The 17939-nt window shown below is 39.9% G+C and overlaps 1 protein-coding gene across 9 annotated transcripts in view; it reads right to left on the bottom strand.

Annotated features, from left to right (window-relative positions):
- Positions 1-1182: 1182 nt before the first annotated feature.
- syt14a (synaptotagmin XIVa) overlaps positions 1183-17939 on the bottom strand; it is a 60733-nt gene continuing 43976 nt past the window's right edge. For 6 of the 9 annotated variants that reach the window (XM_054795947.1, XM_054795939.1, XM_054795946.1 and 3 more), the window contains 5 exons: positions 16319-16590; positions 14527-14976; positions 11944-12133; positions 9984-10061; positions 1183-5173 (listed from right to left, as the gene is read on the bottom strand). In XM_054795947.1, the coding sequence (XP_054651922.1) occupies positions 4860-5173; positions 9984-10061; positions 11944-12133; positions 14527-14976; positions 16319-16590 (1304 nt within the window). In that variant the 3' untranslated portion in view covers positions 1183-4859. The remainder of the gene's footprint in view (positions 5174-9983; positions 10062-11943; positions 12134-14526; positions 14977-16318; positions 16591-17939) is intronic. The other 3 variants (XM_054795940.1, XM_054795941.1, XM_054795945.1) reach the window with 3 other exon arrangements.

The raw sequence follows: 17939 nt of genomic DNA on the forward strand, positions 1-17939 counted from the left end.
AACTGTCAAAAAATAGATAAGAAACATTTAGTTCAAATAAAGTACACAGCGCACAATCCAAAAATTGGTTCTTTTTTTTAAAGTGGTTTAAAAAAAGAATCTTTCACACCCAAAACTAAAATACCTAAATCACAGCCTGCAATTGCCCCCTTAATGTACCCCTCCACCAAAATACACACTCATTTTTAAACACAAGCACAGGCACAGTAAAAACTATCTGTAAATGTAAGTGGCGTGCAAGAAGTGACACGTGTGCATCTAATGTGGTTTTCTAACACATATCCTTCCTCAAAATTGAATTTTCTTTGTGGGGGGGTGGGTTGCGTGTGCTTTCTGTAACCGAGGATGCATCTGCGCACAGGAAAAGGGTGTTCTTTCTTTGCTTATTATGTAGCTTCTATACAAATATGTGAAAGGACAACCCCATAAGGCAAGGAATTCTTTGTGTGCCGCAAAGCAGCCACATAGCACCAGGGTGGAATCACTGACTCTGAGTGGGTGTAAGCATCACTGCTATTATATTATAAAGGTTGTTGAGGACAACTGTCTCAAATTCTCTTGAATATTCATGTAGTAATTATAACAGTTTGATGTGTCTTTTCAGTCATGGATGGCTACTTAAGGTGACAAAAGCACCACAGTAGCAATGCCACATCTTTACACCATATATGATATTAAAAAAAGTGAAAAATAGTCTTGATCAGTACTTCGTGACTACAGTGGAACCCGTTTAAGTCGACATCCCTCAGATTGGCTGACTCACGTTGACGTAAGAGGTTGTCGATACAAATAGGTATTGCTTGCACATTTACGCACGACTTTTGCGAGTGACATTGAAATGGGTGCATTTTCTTAGTTGCGGAAAGGGGGATGAAAAAAATGAAGTCTCGTGTGAAAGAGCAAAGAAACTTTGGTCCCGAAGCTCTGAAGGTAAGTGGCAGTTCCTTTTCCTGTTGCCCTTCCCACCCTTTTTCATGTGTTTTTATTGATTTTGACGTAACTACAAAGTCGGAAAAACGCTCCAGCAATACTGATAAAGTTAACAATACAACTACAACCCATATTTAATAGAAATGACACCTTTGGGTCTCAAAGATTTTCTTGCAATGGCAATTTTATATTTTACAAGTACAGTGGTGTGAAAAAGTGTTTACCCCCTTCCTGAATTATTTATTTTTTTGCATGTTTGTCCCACTTCAATGTTTCAGATCATCAAACAAATTTAAATATTAGTCAATGACAACACAACTGAACACGTAATGCAGTTTTTAAAGGAAACTTGTGATTATTAAGGGAGAAAAAAAATGGCCCTGTGTGAAAAACTGATTATCCCCCTCGTTAAAACATAATATTGATAATTGAGATCGATCAGTCTGGAAAAGGTTAAAAAGCCATTTCTACAGCTTTGGGACACAAGCGAACCACAATGAGAGCCATTATCCACAAATCGCAAAAATATGGAACAGTGGTGAACCTTCCTGGGAGTGGCCGGCCAACCAAAATGACCCCAAGAGCACAGTGACGTCTCATCCAAGGGGTCATAAAAGACCCCACAACAACAACCAAAGAACTGCAGGCCTCACTTGCCTCAGTTAAGGTCAGTGTTCATGACGCCATCATAAGAAAGACACTGGGCAAAAACGGCCTGCATGGCAGAGTTCCAAGACGAAAACCACTACTGAACAAAAAGAACATTAAGGCTTTTGCCAGAAAACACCTTGAGGATCCCCAAGACCTTTGGGAACTCTGTGGTCTGACGAGTCAAAAGTTGAACTGTGTTCCATTACATCTGGTGTAAAAGTAACGGCGTATTTCAGAAAAATAACATCATACCAGCAGTAAAATATGGTGGTGGTAGTGTGATGGTCTGGGGCTGTTTGGCTGCTTCAGGACCTGGAAGACTTGCTGTGATAAATGGAACTATAAATTCTGCTGTCTACCAAAACATCCTGAAGGAGAATGTCCGGCCATCTGTTCGTGACCTCAAATTGAAACCAACTTAGGTTCTGCAGCAGGACAATGATCCAAAACACAGCAGCAAGTCCACCTCTGAATGGCTGAAGAAAAACAAAATGAAGACTCTGGAGTGGCCTAGTCAAAGTCCTGACCTGAATCCTATTGAGATGCTGTGGCATGACCTTAAAAGGGCAGTTCATACTGGAAACCCTCCCCCAATGTGGCTGAATTCCAACAATTCTGCAAAGATGAGTGGGCCAAAATACGTCCACAGCGCTGTAAAGAGTTTCATTGCAAGTTATCGCTTGATTGCAGTTGTTGCTGCTAAGGCCCAACCAGTTATTCGGTTTTGGGGGCAATCACTTTTTCACACAGGGTCATGTAGGTTTGGATTTTTTTTCTCCCTTAATAATAAAAAGTTTCATTTAAAAACTGCATTTTGTGTTCATTTGTGTTGTTATTGACTAATATGTTTTTGTTTGATGATTTGCAACGTTTCAGTGTGATAAACATGCAGAAAAAAAAAAGAAATCAGGAAGGGGGCAAACACTTTTTTACACCACTGTATTCCATATGCGTTTTACCAATATTACTGTAGTTTTGCAGGGGTCTCCAACCAGTAGCTTGGGAGCTACCAGTAGCTCACAGCTGATTGAGTAGCTCACCTCTCCTTTCTTTTTGTCACAATAGATCTAATACTGGTGAAAGTTGACCACCCCTGCATGAGAAATGTTAAAATGTTGGCATGGTCCTGTAACCTAAATTATTTTTTGTTATTTGTTTATTTTTCTAATACAATTTTGTGTTGAATCACTATAATGTGCTTAGTGTCAACATGCTATTAACATAAATGCCATGAGGCTATATTTGATGTATTTGCTAATTCTATGCTAAAAACTCCCTCCTGATAGTTTCTGTCCTGTTACGTGAAAGTTATTTTGCCTTTGGAAGTTACACAGTTTGAGTAGTTCAATATGTGTATTATCAGATTAAGAGTTGAAATAAGACATGTTTATTTTCATTTTATTTTAAGAGAGTAACAAGTAAATGGCACGGATTCTATGGAATGTCCCAACTGCAATATTATGATGAAATTTTCAAGACTAGGGGCCTTCTATCTCAAAAACGAGTTCCTCCATTGCATCTTCCCATGTCTTCGAACTGTAAGGAAACACATGTCCTTGTACCTGGTGTTTTTCCCACAACACTGTCGACAAAATCTGTCGACCACAGATGCCGATGTCAGTTTAAGTAGGCATTTTTTTTTTAGTAATAAGAAGAACACGGTGGACCAGGACTTGATGAGTTGGTCAACATGGGCAGGTTGACATAAATAGGGTCGACTTAAAAGGGTTCCACTGTGTAACATGACACTAGTGTAGCAGGGTAGCAACTCCAGTAAACCATTTACTTTTTATATGCTCATCCAAATTGGAATTTCCTATTTATTATTTTAAATTCCTAAATATATTCCCTATTAATTATTATCCTAAACTATCTAGAGCCAGTACTGGGATCATCAAATATAGGGTAACATTCATTCAACATTCAGGCAGTCATTCAGAGTTTGACTTAAATTTTCAGGAATATGCCTGTTAAATCGCTCAAAACCCCGGCAATCAAACAAGGCGGTATTCTTCCCCTGCACTTCCTCTGCATCCATCGTTCATTGTCAAAGATAAGTACACAATTGACTGTTTATATATTTACAGCAATACACTTATTTTTTATGCTTGGCAGTTAGGAACATTAAGATTTTTCTTGAAACATTCCTTGCACAGTTTAGAAATGTTTCATAAAGACGACAGTTTGATGCAGGATCAGATTAATTTAATTTCCTTCATTTTGCATGGATAAATTGTAAACCCTAACAAACAGGTGGTTGACCGGTGTTCCCGAAAGGGATTGTGTTCAATCTGAGAGGTTTCGACGCAATTTCTTAAACCATGCAAATGTGGCTAAACAACAGTTAGTGTAAACATTCAAGTATACCAAGTTATTGTTCGATATGTGGATACACAATTTTACCAATTTGAGTTACAACTATCCAGGTAAGCCTTCTTCGCGGAACAAGTTAAACAGGTACAGAAATGTAAAAAAATAAAAATATAAATCAGATGAAGACAATTTAAAATGCATGATATACCTCATCAATGACCCCCGATGATTTACACACACTAAGCCATTCGTGCCGTGCTAGGTTTGGGTGCTATTTGCGTTCCTTCTCCTGGTCCTTCGCTCACACTGAGCATTCAAGCCATGGCCCATTTGCTTCTCCCATCACTTCTTTGTGCTTTTTTATGTTTCCAGTCAGTATGTTTTCAGTTCTTCTTACTATTTGTAGTGTGGAAGGTCATTAATTACTTACACGGGATCACATTAATGAAATGACTTTGACAATAGTCTCTATTACGTTTACACATGTAGTCAAGGGTGAGTGAATGTGCTGTGGGTTTGACTTTTAGATCATTTTGACTCTTTCTATTTTTTTTCGATTATGAATTGTGTTGATTATCAACAACCTGTGAGGATCACATTACATTCATTCTATGATGCAGCTATGTTGCGTGTAGGTGTGTGCATATGCATAGAATTGTGCCATGCCTCGTATTACTTCTTCCTATTGTGCCAGAGCAGTTTAGTGCGCTCGCACACTTGTCACTTTAGTTGATGCATTTTTAGGTGTAAAGAGGGCCAAGACATGTTGCGGTTGGCCTAGTGTTTGTACGCTGTTACTATCTTTAGCCTATTCAATGATAAACCTTCCCTGGTGTGTACATATGGCTCCCTCAGCTTCATCACCACCACCCTGGTTCTGAGGACACAAATTCAAATGTTTTCACCCAGCTGAGATAACAGCATGTATGACGTTTGTGGTCATACTGTGTACCTTTGTGGTGCTGTTAGGATTCTAACAGACTGTGCCAGCGGCAAACCTGCTGTCCTTTAGACTCTTTCATCAGTGTCCAGTGGGTGAGCTCTTCCTCCCCAGAGCTGTTCAGCCCAAGAGAGATCCAGCCAATCATCTCCTTACGTTTCATACTGCGCTTGTTGTAGACAGAGAGGATGAGCGTGACATCCGATAGCTGGAAAAGGGCTACCTGGAAGACAAACGTCTCTTTGTAGGTCGGGTTGGGCTGGCCTCGGCAGATAGACGTTTTACACTTGGACATCTCATGGCCCATGGAGTTCAGTAAGGTCAGCTTAACATATGTGTCTGAATAAGGAACAAAGAAATGCACAATTAGAAGGCGGACAGTAGTTCGTTAGTACAGTAGTTGTACAGACGTAACATGAAAGCATGAATAAAACACTTTCATCTACTTATAAATAATTTGACTTCAGCAATGGCACATTTGTTCAAAATCTTTCTCTCTCTCCTGTCTGACTTAAATCCTGCTTGCAGCCCTTGCAAGAAAAAAAAAAGCAAGACACATTTTTTTCCCCACATTTGTTCAGACTAACGCCATAGCAGTTGACATCGGAGATCACGACTGCATAGGATGTTTTTCTCCTGCTCAAACGCATAGCACAGCGGTGAGTGTTTCCTGAAAATAAAGACCAGAGCTCAAAGTGTGCAAGAAGTCTTTCTTTAGTCTTGTTGCTATGCAACTGCATCTAACCTGAAGATACTGTTAATGATAAAAATGGACCAAAGTTAACAAAGTCTGCCTATAAGGACACGGTGAAGAGCTCCAGTACCTCTGGCAAGGGCAACTTGCTTGAAAGAACTGATGACTAGAACGAGAACATTAGGCGACTAATACACGTGATTCGAGTGTAGTGTATGTGTGTAAGGATATTGATACTTCTGTCGTCTGTCTGACTTCCTTTTCCTGATGGCTCTCTGTTTAGGCACACAGAGCTGTCAGCTCCGTGTTTGCAAGCAAATTGAGAAAACCTCGTCAGGCATGCTGACATATGTCAGTGTATTAATTAGCCAATGGTGCAGATATGATTAAAAGCCCTACTAAGTGGTGATGCAAACATATACTGTATTGTTGCATCTGCTTGAGAATCACTACAATGTTATTCAATTTATTTAGTTCAGCGCAGAGCACCACATACGATATTGTGCAAAAGTAAGGTTTTGTTCTTTTGTTTTACTGACTTCTTCGTAAGCATTTCATAGTCATTAGGGATTTTGACACACTGTACAATTTTGACGGTAGATAATAGGGCGTACACGGTTAGCAGGATTATGCAAGTGATAAATAAGAAACAATTTTCACAAAATATAGGAAAGAGCTGGTGCATGCACTCAAGGGAAAACTAGGGTTGCCAACTGCCCCTTGAGAATTGTCCTGTATTTCGAAACAAAAGTAAGCGTCCGTATTGAGTTGAAAAGGGTTGCACTTAGTGAGAATCAAACATATCTTGCAAAACGCCAATTGAATTAATGAATGACAGGGCAAGAGTCTTCAACAAAGGTAAAAGTGTTTATTTATTCATTTCATTCATCATTTATATGCATTTTACCCTTCTTTTATGCACACGTCAAACTATCACTATTCTTTGTAAAATGTGTTTTCTGATAATATCATTATTTCTTGACATTTCTTAACATTGATTCGGTTTTCGGACATATCGGTTTTCATTAGTGAAAAAAATCGATACTGAAATATTGATTCCTCCGATACCAGATCTTTACGCCCTAAAATTGATTCTCAAATCAAAATATTGACATTTTCATACGTCAAGTCATTTGAGGTAATGGGAACACAGTGGAAAGTAACTACAAAAAAACGTAAACTCAGTATGTTGTCGTAAACTGAGCCATGTGTGAAATACTTTTCATTCAACTTACCCCACACAAGAATGGCGAGACGACACTGCGCAGACATACGGCGGGAGACAAATATAACGCAGAGCGATTTTGAGGTCAGATTTTTTTTGAGTCGGCATTTTCAAGATACTCCTTTGAACACATATTGTTTTGTGAAGCCAAACTCTTTACTTAAATGTCCCAGCAACTAAGCGGAACTACGTTCCTCTCACGGAAATACGACCAGAACTGGACTTGCGGAACCAGTTGTGGGGTAAGTCATTGTTTATGTAGTGGACTGCTGAAGGGGATGTCATAACTTACTGTCAAAAAATCCGAACTTTCCCTTTAAAGCAAGGGAATCATAACGGCACAGCTCTTCTCTCATCCGCCACGCACAAGGAAGTAGTCATGCTTTTGTTTAACTTTTGCTAACAGTTCAGCACGACTGAGTAACATTCTAGTTGTTACGAATTTTGGTGTCCCCGATTGCACATTACTGTAAATATGCAAACATTTGGCCCTTAGTACTTTGCCATGTCCATACGCCATATCACAGCTCATTTCTAGTCCCTAGTCATAACTAAAGGTTTATAAATTAAACAAATATCCCCTAAAAAGCATTTTCGAGCACTGTCATCATCCACTGATTCAGCATTCATTCTGTTTTGAGTTTTCACTTTTCATTTGCATGTCGAAATTTAAATATAAACTGAAGCCACACATCCGCATGAAAGTAAATGAAACAATCACAATGGGTCTCTAAGAGCATTTCACCCCCGTCTACAACTTTACTTCATAATAATGCTGTGTATTGCGCTCCCCATCTAAGAGGGAGTCGACGGAATGAACTGCTGCGGCTTTCATGCTGTTGAGTGCCAGCTGCCTTCCAACGCCTCTGCGTACAGCCTTGAATCATACATTCACTTGCACTCTTTGACATAAAAGCACAGTGGAAAAAAATAGCCTTGATTTCTTTTGCTGCTGAATGGGCTCTGAAGAGCTGTGGATGTCTTAAGTGGTCAGTAGCAGTGATGTAAGGCTCTTTAGTATTGTTACTGAATGAGAGGGCCTACGACTGATGATTAACTTGACACGCAGGCTTGATACTGTTTTGAAATGATAAAAAAAAAGGAGATTTGAAATTGCTCTGCATCATTCATCAGGCTGCGTCGCCTTTGTAAGACACACAAAGTCAATCAAGGCCTACATCAGGATTTTGCACAAAGATCATTTTTTTCTGCATCACCAGATGTGACAATTTCCTGCATTTAAAAGGACGACTAAACATTATGAAATCTTTCAAGAACATACAACTAATACATACATCATTCGTTAAATTCATTGATACAAGGAGGGCTGTACAGTAGGAAATACATAATTATCAAACTCTTAAACCTTGGGAAATTTTGCTAAAAAAAACAACACATTAATAAAGTAAATAAAATAAAGTTTTGTCTGTGCATCTACAAGGTCTGATATTGGTATAAAAGTCAAGATTTGATGCCTAATGTAGATATGAAAATGTAGACATCTATGCTACCGGGTAAGTGTAAATGCTGTTTGTTCAGTGGGTTTTAGCAGTACGCAAATGATACTTCTTTTTTTCAAAAATATTTTTATTATCAATTTGTCTTTTTTTTAACAAAATAACAAACACATACATACACACACACATTGTACCACTTTGAAGTCTAAAGCACTTGCTTTTTTTTTTTAACAGCGAATGAATGGGCATTGTGTGAATGTGCTGGCCTTGTGGTGTATTAGAGCGATCTATCCGTGCTCTCTTGCATGTGTCTATCACTGTATTTACTACTGCTACCAGTAGAGGGTGTTGTTTACTTATGTGAGAGTTGAAAACAGTGCAGCTCCACCTCTTTTTATGTTTACATGCTTGTGCCAGCATATTAGGAACCCACAGTAGACAATTGCCAGCTAAATATAGAGCCACAACAGTCCTTATTGGCTAAGGGAGAATCCACCCATGGTGTTGTGCGTCCTGATTGGATGTAGACAATTGTCAATCAATCTTGTTCCGCAATCTAAATCATCCATCCTTATTGCCAGGGGGAATTTTCCCAAACAGGAGTAAATTGTGAGATTGTTGGTATGTGTTTAACATGCTTGCACACTGAATGCCAAACCAAGATGTAATTTCTAAGAAAGGTTTCTTTAATGCGTTTCTTTAATGTTCCAATGTCTGACGAGTACATATTTAAATGTAGTGGCAACCCTGCAGTAGATTCTTGCTCTATGGTAACCCAGGCAAGAGGTTTTACTGGAGAAAAATAATATGAAGCTGCGATATAGTACCATCGGAGGTTAGGAAGTTGAAGTTGACCTCACCATAGGGCAGGTATAATAGCTTTAAAAGGAGTCTGTCTCTCCTGTCTTTCCAAATAAATCTGTGAAATATGTCATCACGTTTGCAATCGCCACTGGTACTAGCAGTCATATCGGCATTTCAACTTTTCCCTCACCTTTCTTCTTTGAATACAGGGATTTGTTTTCACTCCACATTATTATAGCATCCATAGAATTATAATGCCCCCGGGGGGCACCTCGGGCAACGTCCCTGAGTAACGTGGACATGTGTTTATTGATATTGAACAATTACCACAGCAACACAGAAAATACCCAGCAACCCCCGGTACAAAGTCTTTGCTGTTTTTAAAGATGAATCCTCTTCTTCTACATATACTGTGAATATGAATTTCTCTTGGCGATGAATAAAGTATCTGTCTATCTATCATATACATCATATTTTTGTCTCTGTTTTGTGCGTGACAGACACAACACAACACACATATTAAAACTATAGCCAAGGCATGCCAAAGTATAGTTAAGCCATCAATCCTCAAGCAAGTTGGACTGAGTTGAAACGTTTCATACAAACAAAAGCTTTTCAGGCATCATGAGGACACGCACTGGGAAGACACCAAAGTCAGTGAAGTAGGTCAGATGGCGACATGCAAGCAAAGCATCAAGATTTATAATGAGCCGTTGTCTTCATGGATGAGTGTGTTAACATTGTGGAGGATTAGCAGATAAAATGTGCACACCCACTGCATCATTTGTGTAACATTAGTTCTTCCATTAATTTGATTATGTTTGATAAACTGCATCCATGAAGGTATATGACAACAGTGAAAGTGACGCATAGGCTCCAGCATACCTTTGACCATCATGAGGACTAGTGTTTTAGAAAATGGATGGATGGATGAAAGTGACACAGTCTGAAGCAGGGATCGACACTCACCTCTGATAATATAAACCTGTCCACCTATCAAGTGTTTTAGGCAACAGAACAGCCCATCTGACAACAAGGGTTGGGCAGCAGTAAGAAAAACAGCGGACCAAGATGTCAAATAGGAAGTAGGATGACAGGCAAAGACAAAACAGAAGATGCAAGGGAAGAAAATCGGGTAAAAAGGCCAAGAACATGACACAAACAGGCCCTTTATGTTCCAACTTGCTGCTTAGATGCCTTAAAAGTGACTGTGGGGGCAAGCAGGATAGGGAAAACAGGGACCAAACCAGACTGAAATAATGTGGATATATATTAATTATATATATATATATATATATATATATATTATATTATATTATATATTAATTAAACCATTAATTTTATGTAAAGTGCACATTGTGGCTAGTTCTATTTGTCTTCTGTTATTTGTATAGTATTTAATGAAATCCTTTGCAAAAAAAGGTGCAAAGTGCACAGCAGATCTTGTATTTATGTAGTAGATGTCCACTCAAACACTGACTATAATGTATTTTATGGTAATCTGTCATTAATAAAATATGTAGTATGTCTGAATTGAATAGTAATCATCCAAATAGATTAGATATAGCTTGGGGGCAAGGCTAGTATATTTAAAGTCACACCCACACACCACAGCGGTCTTAAATTACATTATAGTGTTTGATTCGTTTAAAGGTAAACTGCATTTTTTTTCTGGAATTTTGCCCATCGTCCACAATCCTTATGTGAAACATGACTACGTGTCTTTCTTTTCTGCGTATTCTAAAGAGAGAAAAACAGCTAAGCAACAGCTAGCATGTGGGAGCTAACCATGCACGTAACAGGACACACTTATTTCGACTATAAAGCTCAAAAACGCCAGCAATGTTCTATTTACATAACTGACCTGTTGTCCGCTGGCCCAGTTGGTCTGGAGTGTCTTTCCCGTTTATTTTAGGTAGGTGGAAAAAAGTTTCCATCACTGCAGGGGTTGTTACCGCTAACAATTCTTCATTTGTTGTGATGCAATCTCTTGAAGCAATGTCCTCCTCGCCGTACACTCAAAGCTTTTCCATCAAAGGTAACACTGTATGCCACACTCCATTTGTGTCGGCATGGCTTGACATGCTCCACATTTGCACTTCCAAGTCATGCCTGTGTAATGACTTGCCCCTCATCTGCTACCTTCAAAGTTTCACTCTCTTTTCTTGCGGGCTCAGCTTCTAAAACCTGTAGCTCCATCCATCCATTTTCTATACCGCTTCTCCCCATCCTCCATACATTCAGGCTCACAAAGATAAGCTTCTGGATCCTCATTTGTCCAAAAGTAGTTGGCGGCGGTGACTCTCACAAATTGCCATGATTATTAATGTGTGTGACATGTGCGCCCAGGAAAGAAGTTCCGGTAATGTTTAAAATGATCAAAATACAGTAAAATACTGTAAGTATTGCATGTTATCATGAATGTACCTATATATAAAACAATAAAGCGTTGTTGGAGGTTTTTTAGGTGCGTCCCATGGCATTGTTAGCTCCATCATGCTAACTGTTTTTCTGTCTGTAGAACGTGTAGAAAAGGGAAAAGAGGTGTGCTAATGTTTCACATAAGGATTGTGGATGATGGGCAAAAATGTTTAAAAAGTGCAGTTTTCCTTTAAGGTTTGCTTAGTTGACCATCCAACATCATATAAACTGCAAGCTGAAGGAATTGGTCAGATGCTCAATAATTCAGAGTAACAAAAGCAGTTATATCAAAAGTTAGAATAAAAGACCTTATCACAACTTTACCATCAAAATTATAATTTGCTTTGTAGTTGTTATTTTTCAAGCTGTCAGATAATGTTGCTTACTGAATGCATACATAGTATTGTATGCATAATGGTAAATTGTAAGGCTATACTGTATATGAGTTTTTGTAATATCCATGGCTGATATTTAAGCATGAAATGAAAAAACATTTTTCAATACTTACTGGGTGGCTTATTGGCAGCAAGGTTCTTAAAATGGATGCCTTTAATGACCTCTACTGAAAGACGTCCTGTTGTGGCATTGTACGCCAGACCCACCAGGATCTCAGGTGTGGAAGTCTGACTTACTGACGGAAACGACAAGGCGCTTTCACTGCATGTCATATCTGACAGACTGATCTGGGATTCAGCACCCTGCATGTGTGAAAGCATTGAGATTGGTTACTGATATAACAATACCCATATTCTCTAATATACAGTACCCCTGTTTTGCAATTTTCTGCCATAATGATGGCCGAGAAGTTTTAATAACAATCATTTCCACATTAAACACCGTAATCATGAAAAAATGATCTGATATTTTAACAAATGATCAGCATTTGGAAGATCCTTAAGTCTAGAGTTTAGATTCTTACATTGTCACCCAAGCAAAAAATACTACTAAAACTAAAGTCACTAACACAATGAAACCTCGAAAAGTCGTATTGTCCTGGTGTTCAACAATTCCAGGTTTGGTCAAAATTTTGTGGAGAAACAGGCCGATAAAGTTACATAAAACTTTGGCGTTGAAACCAACAACACGAATGATGTCAAATGAGCATCTCACGCAAGATCTCAGTGGAACTCATCTTAGAAACCATCACAGGATTAACTATTGACTGCGTGACTTAATCAAGAAGCACCACCCTCAACAGGGGGAAGAAGAATGTGAAGAAGTAGTAGGCTGGAATCTGGCAGGGTTACATTTCTCGTCTTTCCTGTCTCAAAATGTTTATTAACATGTAATGTCCTGTCTAATTAAATACAATTAAAATACACTGCAAGTGAAGGACTAAAACTCTAGCATCACAGTATGTACCCTCACTTGTTATCAAAGGTGAAATAGCGTGTACTACATTTTTAAAATGTTTTTATGTTTCACTAATTAAATCTTTACTTCTTTTTACACTGGTGTGACAATTATAAAAATTGAGATGTGTGAGGTGCATGATTTGCCTTTGCATTACGCCTTCATTATTAAAAACGAATTGTTTTTACGTTTAACAGTTATCAGTGATTCTGCGTTTTAAAGACTTAAAGTCAGTTAAAGAGATTCGGAGTTCAGATTTTATGACATGAAGTTGTATGACATCCCCATCAGCAGTGTAGTCCATCAACCGCGACCATTTGGTCCCGTAAGTCCAGTTCTGGTCGGATTTCTGTGATAAAGGAAGTAGTTCCAGCTAGTCGCTGGGATTACACAAGTAAGGAGTTTGGCTTCTCAAAACAATATGCGTTCAAAAGAGTAATACATTTGCGTCACAAAAATGCCTCCTCGAAAAAATAAGACCTCACAAATTGCTCGGCGTTATATCTGTCTCCCGCCGTATCCCTATGCACTGTCGCCCGTCCATTCCTGTGTATGTGACAAAGACGCCGGCATCTTCTTCCACGGCGGAGTGCCGCGACCATCTTACGTGTGTGTTCCACAGCGTACAATTTCATGTGTCATACAACTTCATGTCAAAAAACCCCAACTATCCCCTTAAGAATGTCAACATGTTTTATGATGATGATGTTTGACCTTTTCAGTATTTTATTTTTAAAAAATCTTTGAAATCTGAGCAAATTGGAGGTACAGTACTGTATATACATGCCAAACATCAGTGACGTGCATCCAATGACGTGCAGTCAGAGGAGGCAGGAGGCTCATCATTAAAATTAAAAAACAAATTAAATGAGTTAAAACTGCAATGGGCACATGGCAAGCAGGTCTTGACGAAAGTGTCTTGAGTTTGAAAAAAATTAGGGTTGAGTAATTCGAGTGTTGTGTTGCTTAGCCAGTCATCAAAGGCTCCTCCCACATCTTACGGCACAGTCTTAAATCCTTCGAAATTTAACGTGGGCCATCTGACTAGTATCTCTGATTCTGAATTGGTCTCATTTGGGCAAATTCCCTAGGAGTACATTAAGGTGGTAAACGTGGAATTCTCTTAAAATGTCCACTTCAAAATCAATTTGCAGATTTCCTGTTCAATTTCAGGCACAGATTACAAAGACCTTTTCTGTCCGTACTGTCTTGTTCACATTTTTTTGGAGATTGGAGATTGGTAATTGGTTTATGGGGTCATGATTTTTAACGTATCAAGGAGCACTAGCGAGTCACTTTGGAATGGTCTCATTTGCGAGCCACGCCATATTGTTCAGGCTCGGATTCTTACTTACTGACTTACTTATGAGCAAACGCGCTGTATGGAGGGAAAAGTTCGGACAATTCCAATAAATAGAGATATGTTGAAAACAGCTGCCCAGGGGGACCATTGTGATTTTTTTCTTCATGGGGACCAGAATCCCTGACAAAGTCCCCATGCGATATGACCATATCTAGCCAAATTATGACATTTGGTCAAAGGGGAAGCCTGAAAATTTGCTACCATGTATGCCTTTCATACGTGCCCTACAGTTAAAGTCAACCTGAAAAATTCCCTAGGAAGAGTAGGCTTATGTATGTTGCAAATGTAAATCTGACTCAGAAGTAGTCAATGCCTCACCAGCCATGAACCTCACCGCACATCACTGATGTGATCATGTTCTTTGAAAATACTTACTGGATATGTGCAGCATGGGTCCAATATGACCGGCACAGACATTTTTCCCTGAAGGTTGAGCTTGGTGAGATAAAACACATTTTCCCCGAGTACTTTTTCCTTCTTCATCCGCCGCATGCTGTAAAGGCGAAATCTAATGGCGTAGTTGCCGATCATCTCAGACTCCATGTGGCAGAAGTGAAAGGTCTCTGTGAAAAGAGGGCACGGGCCTCTTTGAATTCCTGTCTTTGCTCTCTGCTTTTTGGAGGGCAGCAGCACCAGGTGGACTTGCCAGGAGATGTTGCCAGTGTGCTTTAGAATGGGGAGGTCTGTAACCGCCATGATGGTCACCGCCAGCTGCTGCTCCTCTGGATCATAGTCAAACACTACATCGAGAGTGCCGTACTTCGCAACTGGATCTGGTTCATAGCCTTTAAGGAGCTGTGCTGCTGAACCACGAGCTGACATCTCCTAAACAAACATTGAGGAATTGTTTATGTTAGAGTTTAATGTGTTCACATCATGATCACGACATCACCCCAAAATATTTCTTGTGGTCAGAAGTTTACAGTGGAACGTCGGTTTTCTAACACCCCAGTTTTTGTATGATTTGGTTTTCGACGAAAATCTTTTCTAAAATTTTGCTTCAGTTCTTGTACATGGTTCTTGTCTCGGTTATCGTCCAATATTATGCCTAACAAACTTGTATCAATCTTGTGGTATTAATAAAGATGTGGACCAACTACCTTGGATCACACACCCGACACGCATGATACTCGTTTACACAATATTACGGTATGCTGGAAGGCAAATTCATTTGGCAAACTCCAATGACAATGTTACACAAACAAACAGAAACTAGTCCGTTTACCCACGTATCATTCTGCAGAGCTTTGAATTTTGTGAATTTCTCTTGGAGATGAATGAAGTATCTATCCATGTATCCATGTATCTATGTATCTATCCATCCAAAGAATCCCACACGTTGGCGACACAGTCTTGTCATGTTATTAATACACTGTTCGTAACGTGTCTTTATGACAAAACGTGCCTGTTAGCCTTCTCTCAACCCCCACAAGGAGGTCATTGTCCCCCAGCTCCGTCGCCCATCTATGATGTCTTCACCAGTTGACTCTGTAGTTCCTCGCTAACTAACACAGTTACACCGCAAGCACTGATGCAAAATAACCCACCATGAGACCAAAGAAAGTTGCAATTACCAGCACTTTAATGAAGAAGGGGAGAAACACGATTGATTTGAAGAAATAACTTGTAGCAAAGCGGGAAGGTGTGTCATCCGTGTGGCTCTCCTATCCTCCCTCACCAATCCTCACCAGCAAGAGTCTTCAGTCAAGGTGAAAGTCACGTTAAACGTTCATTTATCCCTTTCATTTGTCATTTATATTGCATTTATTTTTCTTTTTTGAACATATTAATTGGATTGACATTATTAATCTGGGAAAAACAGTTTTGGTTTTTGTACGATTCGGATTTAGACGGACCTTTTGGAACGCATTAATAATGAAAACGAGGTACCAATGTACAAGATTTGGCCTTGTCAAGTTAAGAAACATTTTTAAATATATACAAATACATATATTTCAGCGTGTATGTATAATTTTGCGTGGATAACAGAAAAGCTACCATAAATTCAGACTTGTGCACCCAATTCTTGTTTGTAAAAATCACTGAAGATGTACTTGTGCAATAAAAATGGCCCAAAATGAATATGACACTCATGCCAATGATAAATGTCTGTAAATATCTTTTACCACAACTGTACTGTATGTCGCTCTGGTGGCACAGAATTTACCTCTGGGCTGAGGACTGCTGTGCTGTCGCTGGGCACGTCCTCCTCGTAGCCCTTGTTGAGATAACTTTCTGTCTCATGGCCATCACTTCCCTCACTAGTGCATTTGTGGAAGGAAAGGTGGGGGCTGCCACTGGTCTGGGAGAGATCACACTTGGCATCACCCAGGTCTGACAGTGTGCAAGACATCCGTGGAGAACCATTCTCATCCTGGTAGGGCGGCGGTTGGAGTTCGTCCAGAGGGGGTGTCCGCCTCATTCTCTGAATGCAGTTGGCTGGTAAGGTATGGAGGAAGACAGGAGAGAGACTTACTGTATGTGCCAGTGTAACACAGTCAAATACTGTATATTTAAGTTGACAACACTCGGATTGGTTGACCCACATCGACATAAGCGGTTGTTGACGTAAGACGTGCAATACCCATTGCACGCGCATTTACTTGTGATTTTGCCAGAGACATAAGGAAAATGGGTGATACTACATCTATTGACTTATATTTGTGCCTTAATTTTGAGGTAGCAAAGGCAGATTTTGAGGGACCAGGGACCTATGCAAGCATCCTGTCTGTGGACTTCAGCTCGGCATTCAACACCATCATCAGATCCTAAACCAGAAGCTCTGCCAGCTCACTGTGCCAGCCTCCACCTGTCAATAGATCACCAGCTTCCTGACTGACAGGAGCCATTGGGGGCATCACATCCAGCATCTGGACCAGAAGCACTGGCGTCCCCCAAGGGTATGTTCTCTCTCCACTGCTCTTCTCCCTCTACACTAATGAATGCGCCTTCTGTGAAACTCCTAAAGTTAGGAGACGACACGACAGGCATTGGTCTCATCCCGGACGGCGAGGAGTCTGCATACAGAAGGGAGGTGGGCAAACTGATCCTCTGGTGTGGTCAAAGTCATCTGGCGCTGAACTCGCTCAAGACCAGGGGTGTCAAACTCGTGCAATGGAGGGCTGAGACACTGCAGGTTTTTTCTCCAACCAGTTTCTCCAGTAGGTGATTTGATTGATGAGCTCCTTCCCTCAAATGAGAGGAGGTGGTGATCATTAAAATCACCTGCTTTAGTGACCGGCTGGAAAGAAAACCTGCAGTGTCTCGGCCCTCCATGGCACAAGTTTGACACCCCTGCTCAAGACTGTGGAGATGACAGTGGACTTCAGGAGAACCACACACACACACTGGTGATTGAATGGTGAATCGCGATCTACTCAATTAATTTCTTAATCATTCAATTGCATACTGGCATACTAAGTGTCTGTGTTACACTGATGAAGAGTCTTCAATAATTTTGTCCTCTCAGCTGCATTCTCAACTCTGGCTTCATTGTTTAATTTCGAGCTGAGAATAATGCTCCCATAGAGACACTGGAAGCTTTCTATTCCAATAAATGAACAAAAAAAGAGAGAGAAGAGAAAGACCTCCCCTTCCGTTTCCTAACTTTTACAGAAAAGCCAACTTAGATGACACAATGCACTCTAACGTATTGTTTCTAGCTCTCTCCCAATTTTGTCAAACTTTCAGTCTCATGTCAGACAGTAAGACTTTACCTCAAAGTGGCACATATCAGCAGTGTGATGGAGGCAAAGGAGTCTTAACTAAGTGTCATGGAGTGCTTGATA

Source organism: Dunckerocampus dactyliophorus, chromosome 13 (assembly GCF_027744805.1).
Source record: "Dunckerocampus dactyliophorus isolate RoL2022-P2 chromosome 13, RoL_Ddac_1.1, whole genome shotgun sequence".
Classification (NCBI taxonomy): Eukaryota; Metazoa; Chordata; class Actinopteri; order Syngnathiformes; family Syngnathidae; genus Dunckerocampus; species Dunckerocampus dactyliophorus.